This window comes from Choloepus didactylus, chromosome X (assembly GCF_015220235.1).
Source record: "Choloepus didactylus isolate mChoDid1 chromosome X, mChoDid1.pri, whole genome shotgun sequence".
In the NCBI taxonomy this organism is placed as follows: Eukaryota; Metazoa; Chordata; class Mammalia; order Pilosa; family Megalonychidae; genus Choloepus; species Choloepus didactylus.
In genome coordinates, this window is record NC_051334.1 from 12,850,136 (window position 1) to 12,872,123 (window position 21,988).

Here is a 21,988-nt window from a genome sequence, read left to right on the forward strand (position 1 = left end):
GACAGTGGTATGGCCTGGAGTCTCCCCAGATGGCAGTTGGGTATTATGCTAAACTTCTCTCTGCCCCATCTGCTTTCCCTGGAGGGAGGGGACGCAAGATGAGCGTGTGGGCAGCAGTGGCTTGACCTGCCTCTGACAATCCCTTTCATCAAACATTATCGATGGACCCCGATGTTCTCCAAGGTAGCAGGCAAACTATGGAGAAGAAAACACCATCGCTGCCCCCACGAAATTTACAGGGAGATGGGGAAAGAGACTAACAGACAGACCATTAAATGCAGGGAGAATTAAGATGGAGGTCAGCAGAGTATGCCATAGTGCCCCGGAAGAGGAAGCGTCACTCTTCACTCCAAGAGGTCAGTCAGGGAGATTTCCTACTGGAGGTGGCACTTGGGATGGGAAGATCAAGTGGACTTTACCTCCCCCCCAAAAGACAGAAAAGGCAGCTGAGTCAAAAGAAACAGCAGATGTCAAGGCCCTGATAGGGGAAAGTGTAGAGCATGTTTGGAGAGCTTTGAGTAGTCCCTGTGAATGGCACAGCCCGTGACAGCCCAGAGGACGGTCAGCTGGGAGAGGGGGCAGGGCCAGATCAGGACGGGTGTCGCACACCTTGGTAAGGAGTTTTAATTCCATCCTGAAGAATTGTAAACAGTGGCATGCTACGAGAGTGTGCCTACAGCACCCTTTGGAAGTTGCTGGATCTAAGTCATGCCCTACTTTTATTATGTCATGAATACTTTCCTTTCTAATCTAAAGGTGGATGGACTGTCCTTCAGATGATCGGACTACCCAGTGTTAGTAGTAGGGGCCTATGGCCAAAAATAAAATTAAATAAAAAAAAGTAAAATAATCCAGTTGATGAACAACCCATACTTCCCACTTTAAAAAGAACATTACCCCATTGGGAGAAACCAGGGGAGAGTGTGCTCATGGAAGCTGATTGAAACCCACATCACAGGGGCTTAGGGTATGCACAAGAACATGGGCTTTGGAGTCCCACAGAGCTCCCGGTCCCACTGTACCCATTTGTGTAATCATAGACCACATAGTCAACCTCTCTGTGAGTTTCAGTTTCCTTATTTGTAAAATGGGCATAACTATATGTTTTTCATAGGGTCCAAATAGATTAAAATATGAAAGTGTCTAGATAAGAGCTGAGCAACTAGTAGGTGTTCAAAAACTGATCTGTATTATTTATTTAGCAACAAGAGTTGAATAAGCTAGAGAAGTCTGGAGAAGAAAGGATCTGGGGATGATAGTGTAACCATCACGTGTTTGAACACGTCTCATTAGAATAGAAAATGACGTATTTGGGGGAGGGGGAAGGGGGTTCCTGAGGTGGGACATGACTTAACAGGCTGAAGTAATTGGGAGACATGGTTTTACTCAATATAAGCATGACCTGCAGAATGATCAGAATATATGGAAGTTGGCAAGGTTGACAAGCATAGCAAAGGAGAGGACATTCCGTGCCTGGAGGTATTTTTAAGACTAGGGCAGATAAACATTTTCCAAGGGAGTCATGCTCTGGGTAGGTGGATGGACTGGAAACTCTAAGATACCCGTACTCTCTAACATTTTATACTTTTTCGTGGTCCAGGGAATCCCTGATGAGACCTCAGCATTCACTGCTGTCAGATGCATTGTTTCTGTGACTTTCCAGAATGGAGAAGAGTGTCCAGGATAAAAACAAATCGAGGGATGGAGGATTTTAAAAAAAAAAAATTGTAGAATTTTTTTCCCCTCTAGTTCCTAATCTAATGTCTATCATATAAGCAAACTCAAGGTTTATTTTGGATAATAGAACATTTACAACTGCACCCAGGTGAACTCTGATGCCATTATATCTAAATGCACCACATCTTTTCCATTCCAGATCGTTTATAAAGATGGGCTTCTCTACGTCTATGCATCCAATGAAGAGAGCCGAAGTCAGTGGTTGAAGGCATTACAAAAAGGTAATTTTAAAAATGTTATCAAAGGGAGTCATTGAGTTCATTTGAGGCTTGGTGGAGGAAAGAGATGGCAGTAAAAGGAGCTGATGCCCAGAGAGAAGCTCCTGCTTTCCCTATCACCCTCGGGGATGTGCCTGCTTATCCTCATTTTGCATTCTCATTGTATGATGTGGAGGAAGCCTGTGGGTCGGATTCCCTCCCCACCCCCAGAGCAGCACAGAGCTGGCTATTGTGCCTTCCCCGCAGGGAGGGGAAAGCCAGGCCACCTGCTCTCCACCCTGGAGCAAAGTCTGGGTCCTTGGGGGCTGTGCCAGCTCTGGTAGCCACTGTTCTTTCAATGTATACAGGGACAGTCATATGGAATATTTAGTAAGCACCTACCGTTTGCCAACTCCAAGTCAAGCACTTGTAAAACATTTTCTTAGGCGATCCTCATACAACTCTACAGAAGGGATAATACTATTGGCCCTTTTACTAAGATTCATGATATTTAAAAGATATGCCCAGTCTCACATACCTAATGACAGGGGCTCAGGACTCAATCACCCAAACCCAACTTTTTAACCAGTACAGTATAAATTTACCAGGCAAAACTGGGGATTTAGTGAAGCTTTCATTCAGTGATTCTTAGGCTGCCCTGGTAACAACCTTTGGTAGAAAAGAGAAAATCTTTGTTAGTAACTTGGCACTCAGATGTTCCGCCCTGCAATATTTCCCTTTTCAAGGTGGATAATGAGGTGAGGACAATATTTAACCCAAATGAATGATTTTCTTGGTGGAATTTTAGGAATTAAGCTCCTAGATGGTGAGAGTTTGCTTTATTTCATTCAGGTTTTCGATTATAGCTCTTTCTCAGTGTAACTCAAATTATCCCTCTTTAGACAACCTCATACTCCACTTCTATGCAAATGCATCCTTTTTCACACACAAGGCTTACTTTTCCATGTTCATGAAAGGGTTTAGCAACCTGTTCTGTAGGACAGTCAAGGGATGCCAAGGGAGAGAAGCCTCCCTCTGCCCCCACCAGCTCGTGGAGGTGAGAAGGGCATCCCTGTTAGAGTCAAGCAAACCTGCATCCGAATCCTGCTTTGCTGTGTCATCCAATAAAACCATTGAACATCTCTGGGTCTCAGTTTCCTGACCTGTAAAATGGGGGATCACATTTCTTCTCTCCTAGATAGGTCATGAGCCAGAAATGAGTGACTTGTGTGACTACAATGGGGCTTCCAGGAGCAGCTCTGAGATGCTGCTTCCAATTCAGCCTCCTATTGTGAGGGGTGGCAGGGAGAGGTTCTTGGGGGGCATTTGCTGTGTAGACCCCTCCCGTGTGTAGCTTTGCTCAGGCCCTAGGTCTTCCACTGTTGGGGATCTTTCTGGGACTGTATACGGTGGGCAGGTTTAGAGGGGCCCTGGACAGCTGGCCCTCACGTGGGGGCATGTGCAAAGTAAAAGGAGATTGGAGAGAAGAGCAAAAGTGCGTCTCTCAGCCCTTCATGAAACTGCAGAGAGACCCCACCACTAGGGCTGCCGTATGCCCAGTAAGCAATTTGTATCAGTTGAGAATGCTTTGAGCTGCAGGTAACAAGATCCCAAACCATTGCTGAAACAAATATGTGTTTGTTCTTCTCACACATTAACAAGGCCAGAGGTAGGCAGACCAGGGCTAGTGCAGCAGCTCAAAGAAGTCAGCAGGGACCCAGGCTTCTCCTAGTTTTCTGTCCTGCCACTCTAGATGCTCCTGGAGAGGCTCTGGGTTTGCTCAGAACTCTCCCTACAAATTTCTGCTCGTGCCTCTTTGGCCAGAACTGTGTTTCATGGCCTTCCTTATGTGCAAGGGAGATTGGAAGACAGTACTTGGCTTTTCCAGCCTCTGCTGGACGGTAGCAAGAGAGAAGATGTATGGTATCAGTTGTCAGGTTGGCTGACCAACCTGCCACAGGAAAACAAAGAAGTCTGCTTATTCAAAAATCTCTCCCCTACCAAGTTTCACTGGGATACAATGAATCCCCTTTTTGGGTCTATTAATTGGCTTAGGCATTATAAACCGAGGTGGACATTGGAGGCATAGAATTTCACAGATGGAAGAATTGGGCTGCCCTTCAGTGGGAACTCAAGGAGTGTCAGCTACCACAGTTCTGAATTTGGTGGACCCAATGTGGATAAATTGTGCCCTTCCTTCCCCAAATTAAACCTGAAGAGGGGTTTGCAGGGAAGCTGGCATCTGTGCATCGAAATGTAGTAGAAGAAGTTGGGGACTGAGTCTTGGATCTGCTCGTTACTAGGTCTGTGAATTTGAGCATTTTACAGCACCTCTCTCTACCTCAGTTTACCTAACTCTATAAGAGTCATGATAGCAATAATACCTGCCCCCACCCCAGGCTTTTGATAGATTAAACGAGATGATATACGCGAAGGGGGGAACCATGAAAATGTAAAGTGCTATCCATATATTAATATATGTGTTCCTCTTATTCTCATTATGAGGTGGGGTCAGTGCTGCAATGTGGACTTTTGGACTTGGATGGGAAAAAATGAGTTGCCTAGGAAACTACATCCATGTGGAAGAAAATAAGAGAGATCCTCACATATAGAGTCCAGGAACTTAGAGAGCGAAAAGGCAGGTAGTGTGCCCAGGGAATCGCAACCATCATTTGGGACCAAGATCAGAGACTTGAGTTTTATAGTCTTAGCTCCTTTTGCACTTTGTGATGTCTGTGATAATTTCTCTTTAATTCTCATTAATGTTTCTTTTTTCTGTAAATTTTTTTTGTAATTATAGAAGTCGTAGCTTTCCGGAAAAATGTAGAAAATACAGCATTTCCATACCCCCACCCCCGCCCCATTATTAACACCCTGCATTAGTGTGGTACCTTTGTGTAACTTGTTTTTTATACCTGCACTTTTAGCTGAGCTGAGGTAAACTAAGGCAATGGCATCACTAAAGCCCACCTGTTTATTGAACACCCACTCTGGGCCAAATGTTGTGCTGGGTGCTTTAAATACATTATGTCAAATCCTCCCAATGACACAGTGAAGTGATTATTATGTCCATATACTTCCTCGAGTCAGGATTGTAAAAGAGGAGCAGAGATCTCCTGGGATTAAAATAGGGAATCCTCGAGGAAAAGAAAATCAAGATGCATCGAGTTGAAGCCACAAGTAGAACCAGCCCTTCCCCCCCTAGAGACTCTTATTTTGAACTATGCTCTACCAACACCTTATAGGTTTGTTGTATTTCAAGAGGGGCTAATTTGTTATAAGAGTACACTCCAACCTTAGAGTTTCATTCCTTTGGATTAAATACTACCCTAGCCCCATGGTTCTTTTTTCAAATGTACATACTCCTAGCAAAGTAACCCCATAAACCATTCATTCGTTAGTGTAATCATGTCAAAGTCATGAAAGATGGAAGGGATGACAAACTGTTCTAGATTCAAGAACAGCTACAGAGACAAGGTAACTAAATGCAATGTGTGAATCTGGATTGGATTTTGGATCAGAAACAATGAATGATTATAAGCGATATTATTGGGACAATTGGCAAAAACCTGCATATGAAATGCATATTAATTAATAGTGTTGTATCAGTGTTAACTTTTCTGAGCACGATCATTGTATTATGGTTATATGTGGTGAATGTCCTTGTTTGTAGACATTACGTGCTGAAGGATTTATGGGAGACATTATTTAGGTCATGATGTCTGTACCTTACTTAAGCCAAACATAGTAACGATAAAATGAAAAAGAAGAAGTAGTATGTATGTTCAGAAAGAGAAAGAGATAAAACATGTGGCAAACAGTTAATTAGTGAATCTAGGTAGAGTATGTGGCTGCTCATTGAACTATTCTTGCAAGTTTTCTATACATTTGAAATTTTTCAAAATAAAAAGTAGGGAGAAAGCATAAGTTTATTAAAACCTTCCTTGCTCTCTGCTAAGCTCTTGCTCTACCCTCCAGCCTCCTGCCACCAGAGAACATGCTCACTTCCTTTAGGGATGTATTTCTAAACCCTTAATAGGCAGCTCTGTAGAGGCACTTTTTTTAAAATTACTTTTTTAAAGACTGATATATGTTCTTGTGTTGTTCTCACTACATATATATGGGCTAGACTTTTCTTTTGCTTTTGGCTTATTAACTTCTGAGTGAAGGACTTAGATCCTTCGAGAAACATTTGCTCTTCCCCCAGGTTGCTGGCCCGAACGGGCTGGCCATTGTTCTGTAAATGCGTTTCTCCTCTTGGGCCAACATTTGCTCACATCTTGTTTTCTTCCTGCCTGCTCCCCAGAGATAAAGGGCAACCCCCACCTGCTGATCAAGTACCACAGCGGGTTCTTCGTGGACGGGAAGTTCCTGTGCTGCCAGCAGAGCTGCAAAGCGGCCCCAGGATGTACCCTCTGGGAAGCATGTAATGTGACCCCTCTCTTGGGCTGGAGCCTGGGTGGGTGGTGCCCCACTAGGCCAACCCTGCCCAATACCAGAACAACTCGCCAGTTCAGGAAATCAGATGTGCCAGTTGGTTGGCATCATGAAGAAGACTTTTTTCCATATAAATAACAAAAATCATAAACCAAAAAACTAATGTTCTTTTTTTAAAAAAAAATATCAAAGGATAAAGTTTAAGAAACACTTTTGATCACCATATATAGCAAAATGATGGATGGCTAAGTTTTAAAAGATATTTAAAGTGGTTTATTATGCTGTTCATGTTGGTTAACTTCTTAATGACATCAATAGAAGATATTGAAGGATTTGTTTTACATGGAATCAGTTTCTACCCAGACTTATATTTCTAGAGAAATGAGGGGCTTATGCATTTTAGCAGGTTATAATTATCTAACAATATGAAATTGCTGATAAATAAAAAAGGAGAACTTATTTTGGTAACAGTTTTACCAGCTTGGACCAAATATGGCTGGATTACAGTGGCTTTAAAGAATTGAAAGGGATCAGCTGTGTGATAGCACTTCATGAACTGTAAATACACAAGCACATGCAATATTATTCAAATTCATAATTGTTAATGTTACTGCTCATAATTTTACACCAAAATCAATGAGTGAATATCTGCTGTATTTTCCATGTTAATGAGACTCTGCAATGAATTCACCTCAACTACATCACATTACTCTTTGTATTCATGAATTATAGTGATTTGATGGACTACACAGAATTTACTGTACATGGATCTTCCTTCCACTGTGAGGGGCTGGGGAGTAAGATCTCCTTAGAGCATTAAGCATTTTCTCCAGTGATTCTGTTTATGGTCTGGCATCATTACCCAGAAACCCAGAGTCCAGCTATGACCTTGTCTGAGCTCCCTGGGAGGAGCAGGGAAAAGGCCAAAGAGAGCATGGCCTTGGGATTCTTTTCGTAGGCTCTGTCCGGATGGTACCTGCCATGTGTCCTGGGTGCCACAGGCCCTTTTGAAGCCTTTGAAGAAAACTACAGAGTATGGGGGTGTTCTAACTCATGAGCAATGGGTGATATTGTTTGTTTGTCCAAGTATAACTTACTCCCTTGGCCACCTCTGCCGAGCTACTGGGCAGCCCATGAGTACAGCTATTGTAAGGAAACAACTGGGTGTCTTTGCTTCTTTCTGTCTTCAAGTTGCCCTGGTCCATCCTCTTTCCAGGATACATGACCTACGAGTAGGTTGACCATATACTCCAGTTTGTTTGGGATGGTCCCATCCTGTGCCTAGTATCCTGGCATAATTATTAAAAGCATAGCCTTTCATTGTCAAAAGTGCCCAAGTTGGGCTATAAACCATATGGCCACCCTACTTATTGAGTATACAGTGGCTTCACTCTCACAGCCTGGACATCTGTCTACATGTGGCAGTAGATAGAGAAATCAACAATTATCATAAGAACAGGAAAGAACATGCAGGAGGTTGCTCATGTACTCATCAGCTATGTATTGATCTCCAAGCATCTTATATGGGCTTTATTGAGGACTCAGACATGGATTCTGTCCCCTGGGTTCACATGTACTACCCAACGAGATTACATATCCGTGACTCACATGCAAAGTAGAAATGAGGTATGAATTCATAGTTTATAGGATTTAGAGGAACTTGAATTTCTTCCCAGATTTGGAAGGACATTTATAATCTACGGTGGAGGAGAGGAATTTGAGTTTGGTGTTATATAGGAAAGCTATAGAATCACTCCAGATATTATGTCTAAAGGCATTCAATCTGGAGGATTCCTCACACAGATGGCTTATTGTTTTGATTCATAGCACTGGTGTTTGCTTTGCTTCTGTTTACAGTTCCTTCTGACATTACCTGGCTATACTTTTCAGATGCTGATCTGCACATTACAACCAACGAAGAGAAACATAGATCTCCCGTCTTCCCAGACAGGGTGGTGAGTCAACCTTCATTTTTTTTTCATAGTCAGGATATATTAAATAAACCAAGAATTGCCAGATTCAAGACTCAGAAATGTGGGGTTCATTCAGACTGCTCAGCAAACAGAGGGAAAAACATGAGCTACCAAGAGCTATGGGTGGTATCAAATAATGGACTCAAATATACAACCACTTTGCCATTATATAGTTTTAAATTTAATTACTGGGCCTTTTTTTCCCCAACCAGTAAACACATAGTCACCTAGAAAATGGGTGCATGTGGGAAAAGCCCTTAAGAAGGCATCTACACATAACACACAGCTGTCATTAGCTGTCATTCCTCCCCTACCACCAGCATGGCCAAGACTTATTTAACTGTCCTGGTGACTGTACACAACTCCACAGGGCACAGACAACAACTTCTTTCCTGCCGTTATCCCTTCAAAGCCCCTTCTGGGCTTTCTTCTTTGCCTCTGGATGAAGTGTCAGGCAGGTTCCATGGATTTTCCAGTCACTCTCAGATGATTAAAAATGCCCCCAATTACTAGTAGTCCTGAGATCAGTCTCTAAGTTGCCCCATCTAGTGTTAAAATCATTCAGCTCCAAACGTCATTCCACATTAAAACTTCTCCCCTTCATCTAGCTCAGGTCTGCAGCAGCTGGCAGCCTCCTTTGGGGTAGGGGGCCAAGGGGAAGCTGAGATTTCGACCCTTTCAGGGTTGGGGTCAAACATGGCTGGTCCCATCATGATTTCATAATGGTGGCTTCTGGGTGAGACAGTTTCCCAATATCTTGTTCTTTGTCTTGTGGGGGATTTTCAAGAGTTTCCCACTGGGGAGGGGGCATCTCCAAATGCAGTTTTATGACAGAAGAGATGTCTTGACCCACAGCTCTTGGGTTTCCAGGCTTCAACCCCTCTACAGGGTCAATTCACCCATGTCAGGCAGAGTTCCTTCCAAAATGGCTTCCGGCCAACTCTCTCCCAAGGGTGGAGTTGGCCTACAGTAAAGCAAATAAAGCCTTGTTTGTTCTGGTTAGTAAAACTATATGTGGCTTGCTTTCCCAGTACAGGCTGCCGCTCCTTCTGCTCTTTGCCTTCTTGGGTTCACAGCCACAGTCTCCTGCTTTTTGCTTTCCCCAGCAGGGTTCTGCCTCTTCAAATGCCAGGAAACACATAAAATGGCCTCCCCGTGGTTCTCTGGAAGCTCACCTGAAAGTAAAGGGGCATCTCCATCCCCCAGATCAGGTCTACAGTGAATCGGGTACTTATATTCAGTTACATACACTCACATACACTTAATTCTTTCATTCTAGCTAAACAAAAGCCACACATAATTTTTGTAAACCAAACTGAAGGCCAAATAATCCATTATTACGGTTTGGGGTTTTGACTTTGTTATGGGAGGACATGGCTGTTTGGGTTGAGATACGTGCTGCAGACGTGAACCTTGAAAGGCATGACTGTGTAAAAAATCTAAGAGATGTCCAGAAGAGGCAAAGAGAGAGACAAAAGGTAGATGAGTGGCTGCCAGAGGCTGCGGGTGGGAATGGGGATTAATTATAAATGGTCAAGAGATATCTTACTGAGGTGATGGAAATGTTCTAAGTGATGGTTGCACAACTTGAGACATTTACTAAAGAGTTATTGAACTGCACACTTAAAAAGGGCAATTTTTACGGTATGTAAGTTACACCTCCCTAAAGTTTGTTCTAAAACAAAGTGCAGAGGATAGTTCAGGAACCAGAAACCATTGCATGTAGTCTCTGGTAAGGAATTCTTTGGGAAATGTGTTGATGGTTATCAGCCAGACAAATCAGTGGCCAAGGGTTCCATAGCTTGTTTTGATTCTGAGCTGCCCAAATGAACCTGGGATCAGAGAGGGAATTGTGAAAAGCATGTTTTCCTTTGTTTTGTTTTTACCAGAGCATTCAGTTGGGGGCTTGCTTTACTGGGCCGAGGAAATAAAAATCAGCTGTCCTGCCGTTCTGTTCAGCAAGGGGAGAAGTTTCAGTTTAGGGAACTTTCCACTATATTATTTTTGGAGAGAACCCATTTCACAGTTCATAAATACCAGTGTCCTGCATAACTAAAATTTCCAGGCTGTCCAAGCCTCAACTCAGAATAAATCATATCCCTGAAAAAAGGTAGAATACAGTGTGAAAAAAAATTAAATTCTGAGTGGATACATATTTTTATGCAAACTTTTCATTAAAACATAACCTATACTCACGAAAGCACCCAAAGCCCAAGGGTTCAGCTTGACTGATTTACACAAACTGAGCACATCCGTATAAGCCATGCTCAGATTAAGAAACGGAACATCCCAGAACCCCAGAGACTCTTCCCTGTCAGCCACTGCATCCCGCCAAGAGTGATCACAGTCCTGACTTGTACCATCATGGTGTGTTTGCCTGAGCTTGACCTTTAGGTGAATGGTATCATGAAGTCTACAGTCATGAATCGTCTGTCTTTTTTTGATCAATTTATGAGACTCACCCATTTCTTACTATGTGGGTGTAGTTTTCTCTCATTGCTGTACTGTGCTGTTGTAACAAAGTAGTACAAACTTAGTGATTTAAAGCAACACATTTATTCTCTTATAGTTATGGAGGTCAGAAGTCTGAAATGGGGCTGCAAGGCCATGTTCCTTCTGAAGGCTTTAGGAGAGAATCCTTTTCCTTGCCTTTTCCAGAATGTAGATGCCACCTACATTCCTTGGTTCCTGGCCCCTTCTTCCATCTTCAGAGCCAACAGGGCAGCATCTTCTCCCCTCTCTGACCTCTGCTTCTATCCCCACATCTTCTCTCTAGTCTCTGACCTTCCTGCCTCCCTCTTTTAAGGACCTTTGTGAATGCATTAGGCCCACCTGGATGATGCAGGTTAATCTCCCCATCACAGGATCTGTAATCACACCTGCAAAGTCCCTTTTACCATGAAAGTGAAGGTATTCACAGGTTCTGGGGTTAAGACATGGATATCTTTTTGGGGGGTTGGTGTTATTCAACCTACATCGACCACAAGATGCTGCTGCTTTTATCCTCTTGTTGAGCAGTTGGGTCATTTCCAATTTTTATCTAATTGAAATAATTCTGCTATGAATATTCTTTTTCATGTCTTTTGGTTTCACATATAGCATTTCTGGGTCGTTAGGGTATGTGCATGTGCAGCTTTAGAAGATTCTGCAAAAAGCTTTCCAGTGCAGTGGTACCACTTCATCCTCCAGCCAGCAAAGTATAAGAGTTCCAGTTGCTCCGTATCCTCACCAGTATTTAGCATTACTTGCTTGCTTCCTTCCTCCCTTCCTCCCTTCCTCCCTTCCTCCCTTCCTTCCTTCCTCCCTCCCTCCCTTGAGCTGATATACGTTGGCTATTAGTTCCCACCACATGAATCTGTGGCTCGCTGTGGTATATTAAAATCTCTTGTCCTCCACAGCTGAAGATTCCTCGGGCAGTTCCTGTCCTCAGAATGGATGCCCCATCCTCAAGTACCACTGTGGCCCAGTACGATGGCGACTCAAAGAAAAACTGTGGCTCCCAGCTGAATGTCAACACGCGTTATATTCCAAAGGAAGACTGCCCTGACTGGTGGCAAGTAAGAAAAATGAAAAGGTAAACCCCAGCTTTCAGGCTGGCTTCTCAGAATGCAGAGTAAACATTACTTGCCTGACTTGGATCTCAACCTCGAAGCTGTCAGTATAGGTCTTGGCTAAAATAAAGCTGTCCTCTCAGAAAATGTTCTGGAACCTGGGGAAGCAGTGGCCCCACTGAGGTTCAGCTATATAGACCTTGCACTTAAATCATCCTATCGAACGATAAAAGCGATACTTGGGCATTTTACTCCAACCCCTTTATCTCTTCTCATCCTGCAAATAACTTCACCTCCCAGAACACAGAAACTTAAAAATACATCTTTCAGATGAGAGAGCTTGGCAGGGGCTTATTTTTGTAATGTGCTTTGGCAGCACTAGCCAAAAATTAAGTAGCATCTCAGGCAAGGCCATGGCTGACCTGATTAGTCTTCTCATGTTTTTCAGCCTGAAAACTCTACCTAAAACCACTATTGAAAAACACCTTGAATGGAGAACTTAACTCATGTATCTCTCTGGGGTCTGGCCCCAAGCCTTCCCCACAATCGATGCTCCAGAAATGTTGAACTGAATTGCGAAGTGACCACAAGGAAAGGGTCAAGTGACTCCCCTTCTTTATGTGCTGCCCCAGATCTCCTCCCCATCACTTTGTCCACTGTCTGCCATCTTCTCACATCTTCCCCCTGCAGGGACCGGTGTCTGTCTTTCCCCACAGGGGATGTGGGCATCTTTCGGACTCACCATATCAATTTATGAGACTCACCCATTTCTTACTATGTGGGTGTAGTTTTCTCTCATTGCTGTACTGTGCTGTTGTAACAAAGTACTACAAACTTAGTGATTTAAAGCAACACATTTATTCTCTTATAGTTATGGAGGTCAGAAGTCTGAAATGGGGCTGCAAGGCCATGTTCCTTCTGAAGGCTCTTTCCTTCTTTTCTCCCTTGTCCTCTTATTCCTTTATTCTTTCCATTCTCGTTTTTGCCTAAAGCAAATGCCTCACAGTACAGATGATACAGCCACAGAGCCTTGTGGAACTTGAAAGAATGTAAGTGTATTTTCTTATAGTTGTGTTCAGAATAACAAGTAGTGGTCCCTTTCATTCCAAAGTGGAGCTAGAATCCAAGTGTATTAATCTACAACTGGTGCCTGAGGGCAGGGGTGACATTTCTTGGGGCAGCCCAGCGTTCTTGTAGAAGGAGATGGTTGGTAGGCCCAGGAACCCTCTCCCTGCTCCAGGTCCCTGTGAGTCACTGAAGGAAGCTTGTGGTGAAACTGATGGGCCTGTTGTCAAAGAAGTACTTAGCACTATTGATTCACTTGGGGTTGCTGCCAAGTTCAAGGATTGTCAGATCCTGTCTTAATTTTTAAAGTTTGATATTTTGTGCCTCGTGGATCTTTACATTAATTTTAATCTTTTTAAACTATTGCTTTAAAACATGAATTATCTTAATTACTGAGTTGTTTTTTAGCACCCCATTAGATTTTGTGCCCAAGGTGAGTACCTCATTTACCTCACCCTAGTCCCAACCCTGGATTTTTTCCCCATAGAGCTTGGGAAAGCTAGCTATTTAGTAAAGGGTTGGTCAATCACTTCTGAAAGTGAGCAGCGTTGGTCCATGAGTGAATGATGATTATTGCTCAAATGTCTTCATGGAACTTGAATTTTAAAAATGTAGCCACGAGCATCAGCTCATCTATTGGACAGTAGTTTTTCATCAACTTCATTGCGTTTTTACTACCTTCACCTGTACTGTTTTCAAATCTGTATTTTTTTTCTGATGAATAAAGTAATGCATGCCACTTTTAAAGCATTCAGACATTGCATAACATTCAGTGTACAATCCTCTACCTTTTTTTTGCTATGCACATGCTACCACAATATATCATAACAAAAGCGGATTCCCCCACACAGTCTTTTTTGCCACTTGCTCTTTTCACTTAACATCTTGGACATTGTCCCCATTTGAATACATGAGAACACACCTCATTATTTTTAGTGGCTGTATACTAATCCATTATATGAAAAAACACAGGTGATGTACTCTTGATGGACCATCACCACGTGTTCTTGAAACACGATGGCTAAATAAGTGGCTCAGCCCTTTTTTTAAAATAACAGTCTTCTTATAAAGAGATGAAATCCAAAAGCCATCCTAGTGGTCACGGCTCTTTGGGAGGGGAGGGGGAGGCCTTCTGGCGGGCAGGATTTTCTCCAGGCATTCTCTGAAATGGAACCAGAAGAGCATTTCCTTGTTAAGGAAGCTGGTCGCTGTGAAGTGAGATTTTGAAAAGGGCTGTGAAGGCAACCAGGAAATAAGTCCTATGTTCCAGATAAAACAGCCTTTGGACTTTGAGAGGTAGACACTCCCTCGGGCTCTGCTCAATACCCAACAGGAAAGAGAGAAAATGACGGATGGCAGGGGGTGATGAAAATCCTGCAGGGCCATCTGCGTCCAGATGGTGTTCAAGTGTTCAGTATTTCCAGGACTTTTAATTGTAATCACAACAGCAAAGAGGAAAATGACAATTTATTTTAAAATATATGTGACAGAATTTGCATATCTACAAGATAACCAGAGCAAACCCAGTCAAAATGATTTATTAATCTAGGTTTTCTATTGTTCGGGGTCATTATGAGCCATGGTTAACAGTCCCCCCTTGTTTAGGAGTACTGCCAAACTGCTGCTTTGGATTGGAGGCTGTTCAAGGACAAAAAATGTGAAAATGACTCATTAGCTTAAAATTTTCCAGCCAAGTGAAATGTGTGGGTCAAAATGTTCATAAAACTAAAACACACACGAACAAAATTATTTTTGTCATTCAAAATTTATCAATGAATAAACATTTATAAATGTATGAAATGTATCTTTTCTTGTAGCCATGAGGATTTTGCATGCAGTAACCAAAGGGAAAGAAATTTCGTAAATCACAGCACCTCAAAAATTTCGTGGTGAGTGAAATCCAATTATTCCGTTACATCTAGCGAATGCTTCATTTGCAGGAAAATGAACCAAATTTGTAATAATTTTGAAACTAGGTTTTATGTAAACCAAAAAATCCCTGTAGTTGGCTTCTCTGAACCCTTAGGCAGGTCTGAACGGATGTCCATGGCTTACGGTTGTCCTCACACCCATTTTCCTCTCCATCATCCATGACATGCGCAGGTGGGAGCAGGAAAATTAATGCGGCTCAGGCCTCTGGAGCAGGAGGGAAAACATCCCTGAACTGAATAAGTCGTCTTTAAGAATAGTTCCAACACTGCCAAGATGGTTTTTTTCACTTCATACTGCAGCTGTCACTGAAGGACAAAGGAGTCTTCGTCTATTTCCTGAGCCCACTCTTCTGAAAGGGTCAAAGAAAACTGAGTTCCTGGGGGCCTCCCGGAGACCTCCTGGCTCAAAGAGCCATTGTCTCATAGAATTCAGCATGAGCCCAACTGCCAGCAACTAACTCTCTCTCCCTCTCTCTCTCTCTCTCTTTACTTTGCTGATACCTTCCCAAGTGTGAAAAGGGAAGCCTAGTCTGAATTTTATTTCCGTGAATACAGTCAGGGTGGGGTTTGATATTGCACTGCTAGGTGCTTGGGCGATTTCTTGGTGGATTTTTACATTCATATTGTTTCCCCTTCTTCTTAAGGGGATTGCCTGAGACAAGTTCATCGGAAGAAGAGGAAAACCTGCATGACTATGAGTGAGTGTTGAAAACCCTCTGTCTTCTTCTAAAACTGCTCATAGATGCTTCCAGTCTGTTCCTCACAGGAATTAAAACAGATGACTCAGACTTGCTCAGGAGGCTCTATTTACACAGGCAAAAGTCACATGAGCTTCTGGGCCATTTCTCTGGATAACAGGTGACATTGAGAATATTTTTCCTCAGTCTGGATTATTTAAATTGGCTGCACACATTCATTGAATATCTCCTATACCTGGTGTCCCCTTCCATCACTTCACTTCGCCTTCATAGACACAGCATATGTCATGGCCGCTGATTATTTATTCCTTGGGGACCTCCTGTCAGGGTGACTTTTGCAGGCTCTTATTAACTTTGAATCCAATTTTTCTTTTGCAGTAATTTTTCAAGGTAGCATAACTAAAACATTTGAATATGATATCATTTGTGTGGCGAGATTCCTATTTTTAGGGTGACATTATCTTTTAACACCCAAATTGGGGTACTTTAGAGAGAGAAAGAGTGCTCTATTAAAAATTACACCTGGACGTCAGGTGTAAACTGGACTGTTCTGAGCAGACAAGGCTGTGTGGTCGCCTCATCCACCCTGAAGAGCGGGTTGGCCTGAGTGACCGGTAGGTTCCTTTCTGAAATCTAAGATTCTACAAATAGGGATGAAGAATTGTCTTCTGCATGTAAAGATTGGCATAAGGAGAGGTGGAGGCATCGGCCATATTGCATGTCTCAGACCCCTGATAACCAGTGCCTCACGATCGCCTTGGAGCCTAGGATTTTGCATATTTCTAGTTCTGTTTTCATACAAGTGCTACATTATTGATTTATCATCTGCACCTGCAGTGAGAGCATCTACAAAGTCCATGCCGCTGCTTCCTCTCCTCCTCTTCCCTATCCCAGGCTGGCCTGAGTCAGAGCTGTCACGTTGGAGAAGACCGTGCTGTCCCAGCTCTGCCCCAGCTCCCCCTTGTCCCTGTCTCCTTCCCCAACAGCTAGCTTCAGGAAGGCATCCGATGGAATAATTCACACTACTACAGAAAAGACAGAGAAAGACCAACACAAGGTCATTTCCAAAGATAATTTCACTTTAAAAGAACACAAAGACTTAAACCAGTTGGAGTGAACCACTGATCATGGTTTTCATCTTTAGCACTTGGATGAATTGGAAGTCTCTCTTTGATTTGGAAAGCCCAAACCTGACCATTTAGATAGTCTCTACCCCCATCTTTTCAAATGGTGAGTGAGAGACAAGCACTGGGGAAATTAGCAGGGAAGACCTGCCCTCTTCAAAATCACAGAGGTGCCAAAGGGAGCTCGGGATTGGAGGGCTGTATAACGTGGGGCTCAGCCTTCTCATGCTGCCCTGGGCACCCCCAGCCTCCTGGCCTGTGAATGTAACGCGAGTGTTTGTTTTATGGCCGTAATTTCAGGAGCAACTCTACTCCATTCAAAGACCGAGGCACTGAGTTTTAGAAGGAAAAATAATGCCTTAATATTAGGCCTGAGCTGCTCTGAAATTGAAATACTGAATTGAAATACTGATCTCTTTAAAAATATGCCTGTGGGGGTTCTAATCAAGATGGTGGAGTGAGATGGTTCAGGATTCTGTCCCCCACAGAAGTTTTGAACAATCGGCAAGAACTGGCAGAAACAGGTCCAGAACAGTTATAAGAATGCAGTAGCAGGGCGAGTGCTGAATCAAGTAAAAGTCCACTTGAAGGTGGTAGGATCTCATGGTGCCCTGGCTGGCCCTCCCCACCCCTCACTAGCTCCTAGTGCAGATCCCTGCTCACGTTCTGGAGGGAGCCAGGTACCTTTGTGCACACATTGGGAACACGTGTTCCTGGCTGGTGTTTCTGGCCTGAGGGACTCACTATCCCAGAACTTGCCCTGTGTGTAGAAGGTGCTCGCCAAGCTGTCCTACAGAACACTGTGGGAGAGCAGTCAAGTCTTGCTGCCTGGGGCAAGGCATGGCCAGCTGTAGGACATACAGTGCAGTGCCTGGGACCATGATGAAACTATTTCTTAGGGAAGAGGGGACATTCAGAACCCCGTAAATGGAGGGATTCCCAGGGCCTCATGTGCATGCCCAAGACAAGACATGCAGAAAGGATCAGGGAGGCCCCTATGCTTTGGCCTGGAGCTATTCTCCAAACTCATTATATGAATAAGCCCTGAAGGAGAGCACTTGCACAGGCCAATCTGCAAAGACTGGGAAAGGGCTTTTCTTTTTTAACTTATTCATTTGTTTTGTTAGCTCCTGGCATTCAAGAAAAGTTCTCTCCTAACACTAGCTGGATGCAGGCTTAATAAACTGATGCCTCAGAGTCTAAATTCCAGTGACACCATATTAACAGATCAAAATGTCCAGGTTTTCACAAGAGATTAAAAAACATACAAAGAAACAGGAAGCAGTGGCCCAGGCAAAGAAGATTACAGCATTAGAAACCATCAATGAGGAGGGCCAGACCTGGGACACCGCAAAGACTTTAAAAACAATGATCCTAAATATGCTCAAATTGCTAAAGTAAAACACCGACAAAGGACTAAAGGAAATCAGGAAAGCGATTGATGTCTAGCCATCTGATTATCTTGATGAGTTAACTCTGAAAATCCATTTCTCCTTTGTTGTTGATTGGCTTTGTGTTAAGGCTCTTCTTTGACACTTGGCCCAACTTATTTTAGACCTTTAGAAGAGCCTGTGTTTAATTGTTCAGATTTTCTCAGCTCTTCTTCATCTGATTCTTGCCTTGGATATGCAGTGCAATTTTTAAGATTACACTTTTTGTGCAATTGTTTCACCTCCAGGAGAGAGATTCCTTTCCTCTTTTCCTTCTCTGGGAATCTTGATCTGTTCTGTTTTTGTGCAGAATTTTCTCCCCAGCTCTTATAATTTGTTTGAATTCTCTCCCTCACTCAGTGCCCCGTTTTCCTTATACTTTTCAGTTCTGAGACCCATCCTATCTTATAGAAGTTCAGTTTTTGAAAAGTCCATTTTGCATTTAGGTTGTCCAGCTGACTGAAACTGGATTGAGTGAGGGCACAACAGTTCTTGCCAGCAGTTCTTTCCCACCCCCCCACCCCCGGGGGGGGGGCCTTTTGTATGCAGCCCTCATCAGGGGCTTGTGTTCTGCCTTGGGTCTCTGCGGACTTATAGCTCCCTGTGTCTGAGTATAAGTGGAGTTCTGACTCGCTGCTCTGAGTCGCTGTACAGTCTCTGTCCGTGGTGGAGGGACCTGGGCCGTTCTGCCTCTGTGCTACTCCCAAACTCCATGGGACCCAGTGAGTGGGAGGGAAACAGGAATGGACTGGTGGTCCCAGACAGAATTTTCCTACCTGATAGTTTTCTTTTTCTTCAGTTCAGCATTTGTGAAGTCCTTCTCCAGTCTCCACTGTCCTCCAGAGTTCTACACAAGTGGGACTTGTCCTTTTGTTCTCTAAATCTCTGGGGAGGTTTTCTCAGGGGATGTCTTACTTCACCATGTTGATGACATCACCCCCCCACCCCGATTCAGGTGAATGATAAATTAACACAAAGAGACTAGCAATAAAGAGATGGAAATTATGAAAAGGAACCAAACAGAGCTGAAGACCACACTAACAGAAGGTAAAAAAAATCCCTAGAGGGGTTCAGCAGCAGATTGGAGCAAGCAGAAAAAAGAATCAATGAACTTGAAGATAAGACCGTTGAAATCATTCAGTCTGAGGAGCAGAAAGAAGAAAGAATGAAGAAAAATGAACAGAGCCTGAGGAACCTGTGGGACACCATCAAGCATACCGATACATGCATTGTGGGAGTCCCAGAAGGAGAAGAAAGAGAGAAAGAGGCAGAGGGAATATTTAAGGAATGATAGTTGAACACTTCCCAAATTTAATGAAAGATATGGATAGATATATCCATGATGCTCAATGAACTCCAAATAGGATAAACCCAAATAGTCCCACATTATGCCAATGTTATAATCAAACTGTTGAATGCCAAAGATAAAGAGAGAATTCTGAAAGCTGAAAGAGAGAAGCAACATGTCACCTATAAGGAAGGCTCAATAAAATTAAGTGCCAATTTCTCATCAGAAACCATGGAGGCAAGAAGGCAGTGGTATGACATATTTAAAGTGCTGGAAGCAAAAAAACTGCAACCAAGAATTCTATGTCCAGCAAAACTATCTTTCAAAAATGTGGGAGAGATTAAGACATTCCCAGATAAAGAAAAGCTGAGGGAGTTTATCAGCACTAGACCGGCTCTACAAGAGATGGTAAAGAAAGTTCTACAGGTTTAAAGGAAAGGACAATAGACAATAGATTGAAGCCACATGAAGAAATAAAGATCTCTGGTGAAGAAAATGACATGTATATACTATTGAAGTTAAGTTGGTATCAAAGCAAATGAGATTGTTCTGGGTTTAGGATGTTAAATTTAAGCCCTATAGTATCTACAAAGAAAATATTGGAGAATATGCAAGCTTATAGAGACAGAAATTAGAGTACAGGTTGCCAGGGGCGGGGGTGGGGATGGTGGAATGGGGAGCCAGTGCATAATGGGTGTAGCATTTCTTTGTGGGAAGGGGAAAGTTTTAGTAATGGAAGGCAGTGAGGATACTGTGATATTGTGAATGTGCTTAATCACATTGAATGATACGTTTGGGAGTGGTTGAGATGGGAAAGTTTATGTTGCGCTTATGTTCCCACAATTTAAAAAAAAAAGAAAAAGCAACTAAAGAGATGATGTCAATTAAAAGCAATACATGATCCTGGATGAGATCTAGCAAGGGAGGAGAAAAGGCTCAAAGGGATATTATTGGAACATATGAAAAATCAGAATATACAGTGTAAGCTTTATATCAGTATTAAGTTTCTTGAACTTGATAACAGTTCTTAAGGTGGCTACAGAAGTGGATATCCTTATTTTTGGGAAATGTACATGGCAGTATTAAGTTGAAGGAGTCTGATGTATACAACCTACACTCAAGTGTTCAGAAAATGGGTTGATAAGTGGATAGATAGATAGACAGATAGATAGAATGATACAGCAAATATGGCAAAATGTTAAAATTGGTGGATCTGTGTATCTGGGGGGTAGGGGTGTGTTGGAGTTCTCTGTATGGGGTTTGTATTATTTTTGTAAATGTCCTGTAAGATAAGTATTTCCTGTAAGTTTGAAAGTATTTCAAAATAAAAAGTTTTAAAAATTAGAAATAAAATATCCATGTGGGGGAGAGGAGGAAGAGGTGATCAAAGAGAGGCCTAGAGAAAAGACATGAGGTAGTGCCCCCTTATCTAAACCAGCACCTCATTTTGCAGTTTAGAAAGTTGAGTGACAAGTTATGCAATTAAAATTGGAGTATACTCCACTCCCCCCACACCTACATACACACACATATACACTCACCCACATACACACACACACTCACACACACATATACATACATGCACACAGTCACACCTTGCCTGTGTTATAATACTTCAGTATTTCAATTTCAGAGCAGCAAAGGCCTAATCCATTCCTGCCAAGTGCTGAGACAGCCTGGTTTTGATTTTCTCCTACAACCCTGGCCTTGTACCCTCACCCTCCTCATATATTTCTTTCCCCCTAAAGTGCTGTCTTCTGGCCAGGAGGTCCTTCCAAGCCCCCAAACCCATGCACTGTCCCATCTCACGCTGTGATAATGAACTGGCCAAAGCCAGAAGGCTACGGACATTGTTGACTTCCTGTGAGGTCCAACACACTTCAACAGCACTGTGGCCCGCTGTGCTCCTCATACAAAGTAAGATGTGACATACTTGGCTAACTTGGTACCAAAAGGGCAATATTGAAAGATTGCACCACGCCTTACCACTTCATCTTTTTCTCAGTTCAGTACAACTGCTGTGCCGGTTTGAGTGTCTTGTGTCCCCCAAATGCCATTATCTTTGTAGTCTTGTGTGGGGCAGAAGTTTTGGTGTTGGTTGGATTTGCTTGGAATGTGCCCCACCCAGCTGTGGGCAATAATTTTGATGAGATGTTCCCATGGAGGTGTGGCCCCACCCATTCGGGGTGGGCCTTGATCGGTGGAGCTATATAAATGAGCTGACTCAAAGAGGAAAGAGAATGCAGCTGGGAGTGATGTTTTGAAGAGGAGCAAGCTTGCTAGAGAGGAACGTCCTGGGAGAAAGCCGTTTTGAGGCCGGAGCTTTGGAGCAGATGCCAGCTGCCTTCCTAGCTAACAGAGGTTTTCCGGAGGCCATTGGCCATCCTCCGGTGAGGGTACCCGATTGCTGATGTGTTGCCTTGGATGCTTTGTGGCCTTAAGACTGTAACTGTGTAGCGAAATAAATCCCCGTTTTATAAAAGCCAATCCATCTCTGGTGTTTTGCATTCTGCAGCATTAGCAAACTAGAACAACTGCTTTCTGTCCTAAAATAACC

General features: G+C 43.1%; 1 protein-coding gene across 3 annotated transcripts in view; it reads left to right on the forward strand.

Moving 5' to 3' along the window:
• Positions 1–21,988, forward strand: part of BMX (BMX non-receptor tyrosine kinase) — a 63,852-nt gene that overhangs the window by 14,768 nt on the left and 27,096 nt on the right. For all 3 annotated transcript variants that reach the window (XM_037822656.1, XM_037822654.1, XM_037822657.1), the window contains 6 exons: positions 1,877–1,958; positions 6,241–6,360; positions 8,262–8,326; positions 11,743–11,918; positions 14,778–14,849; positions 15,536–15,589. In XM_037822656.1, the coding sequence (XP_037678584.1) occupies positions 1,877–1,958; positions 6,241–6,360; positions 8,262–8,326; positions 11,743–11,918; positions 14,778–14,849; positions 15,536–15,589 (569 nt within the window). The remainder of the gene's footprint in view (positions 1–1,876; positions 1,959–6,240; positions 6,361–8,261; positions 8,327–11,742; positions 11,919–14,777; positions 14,850–15,535; positions 15,590–21,988) is intronic.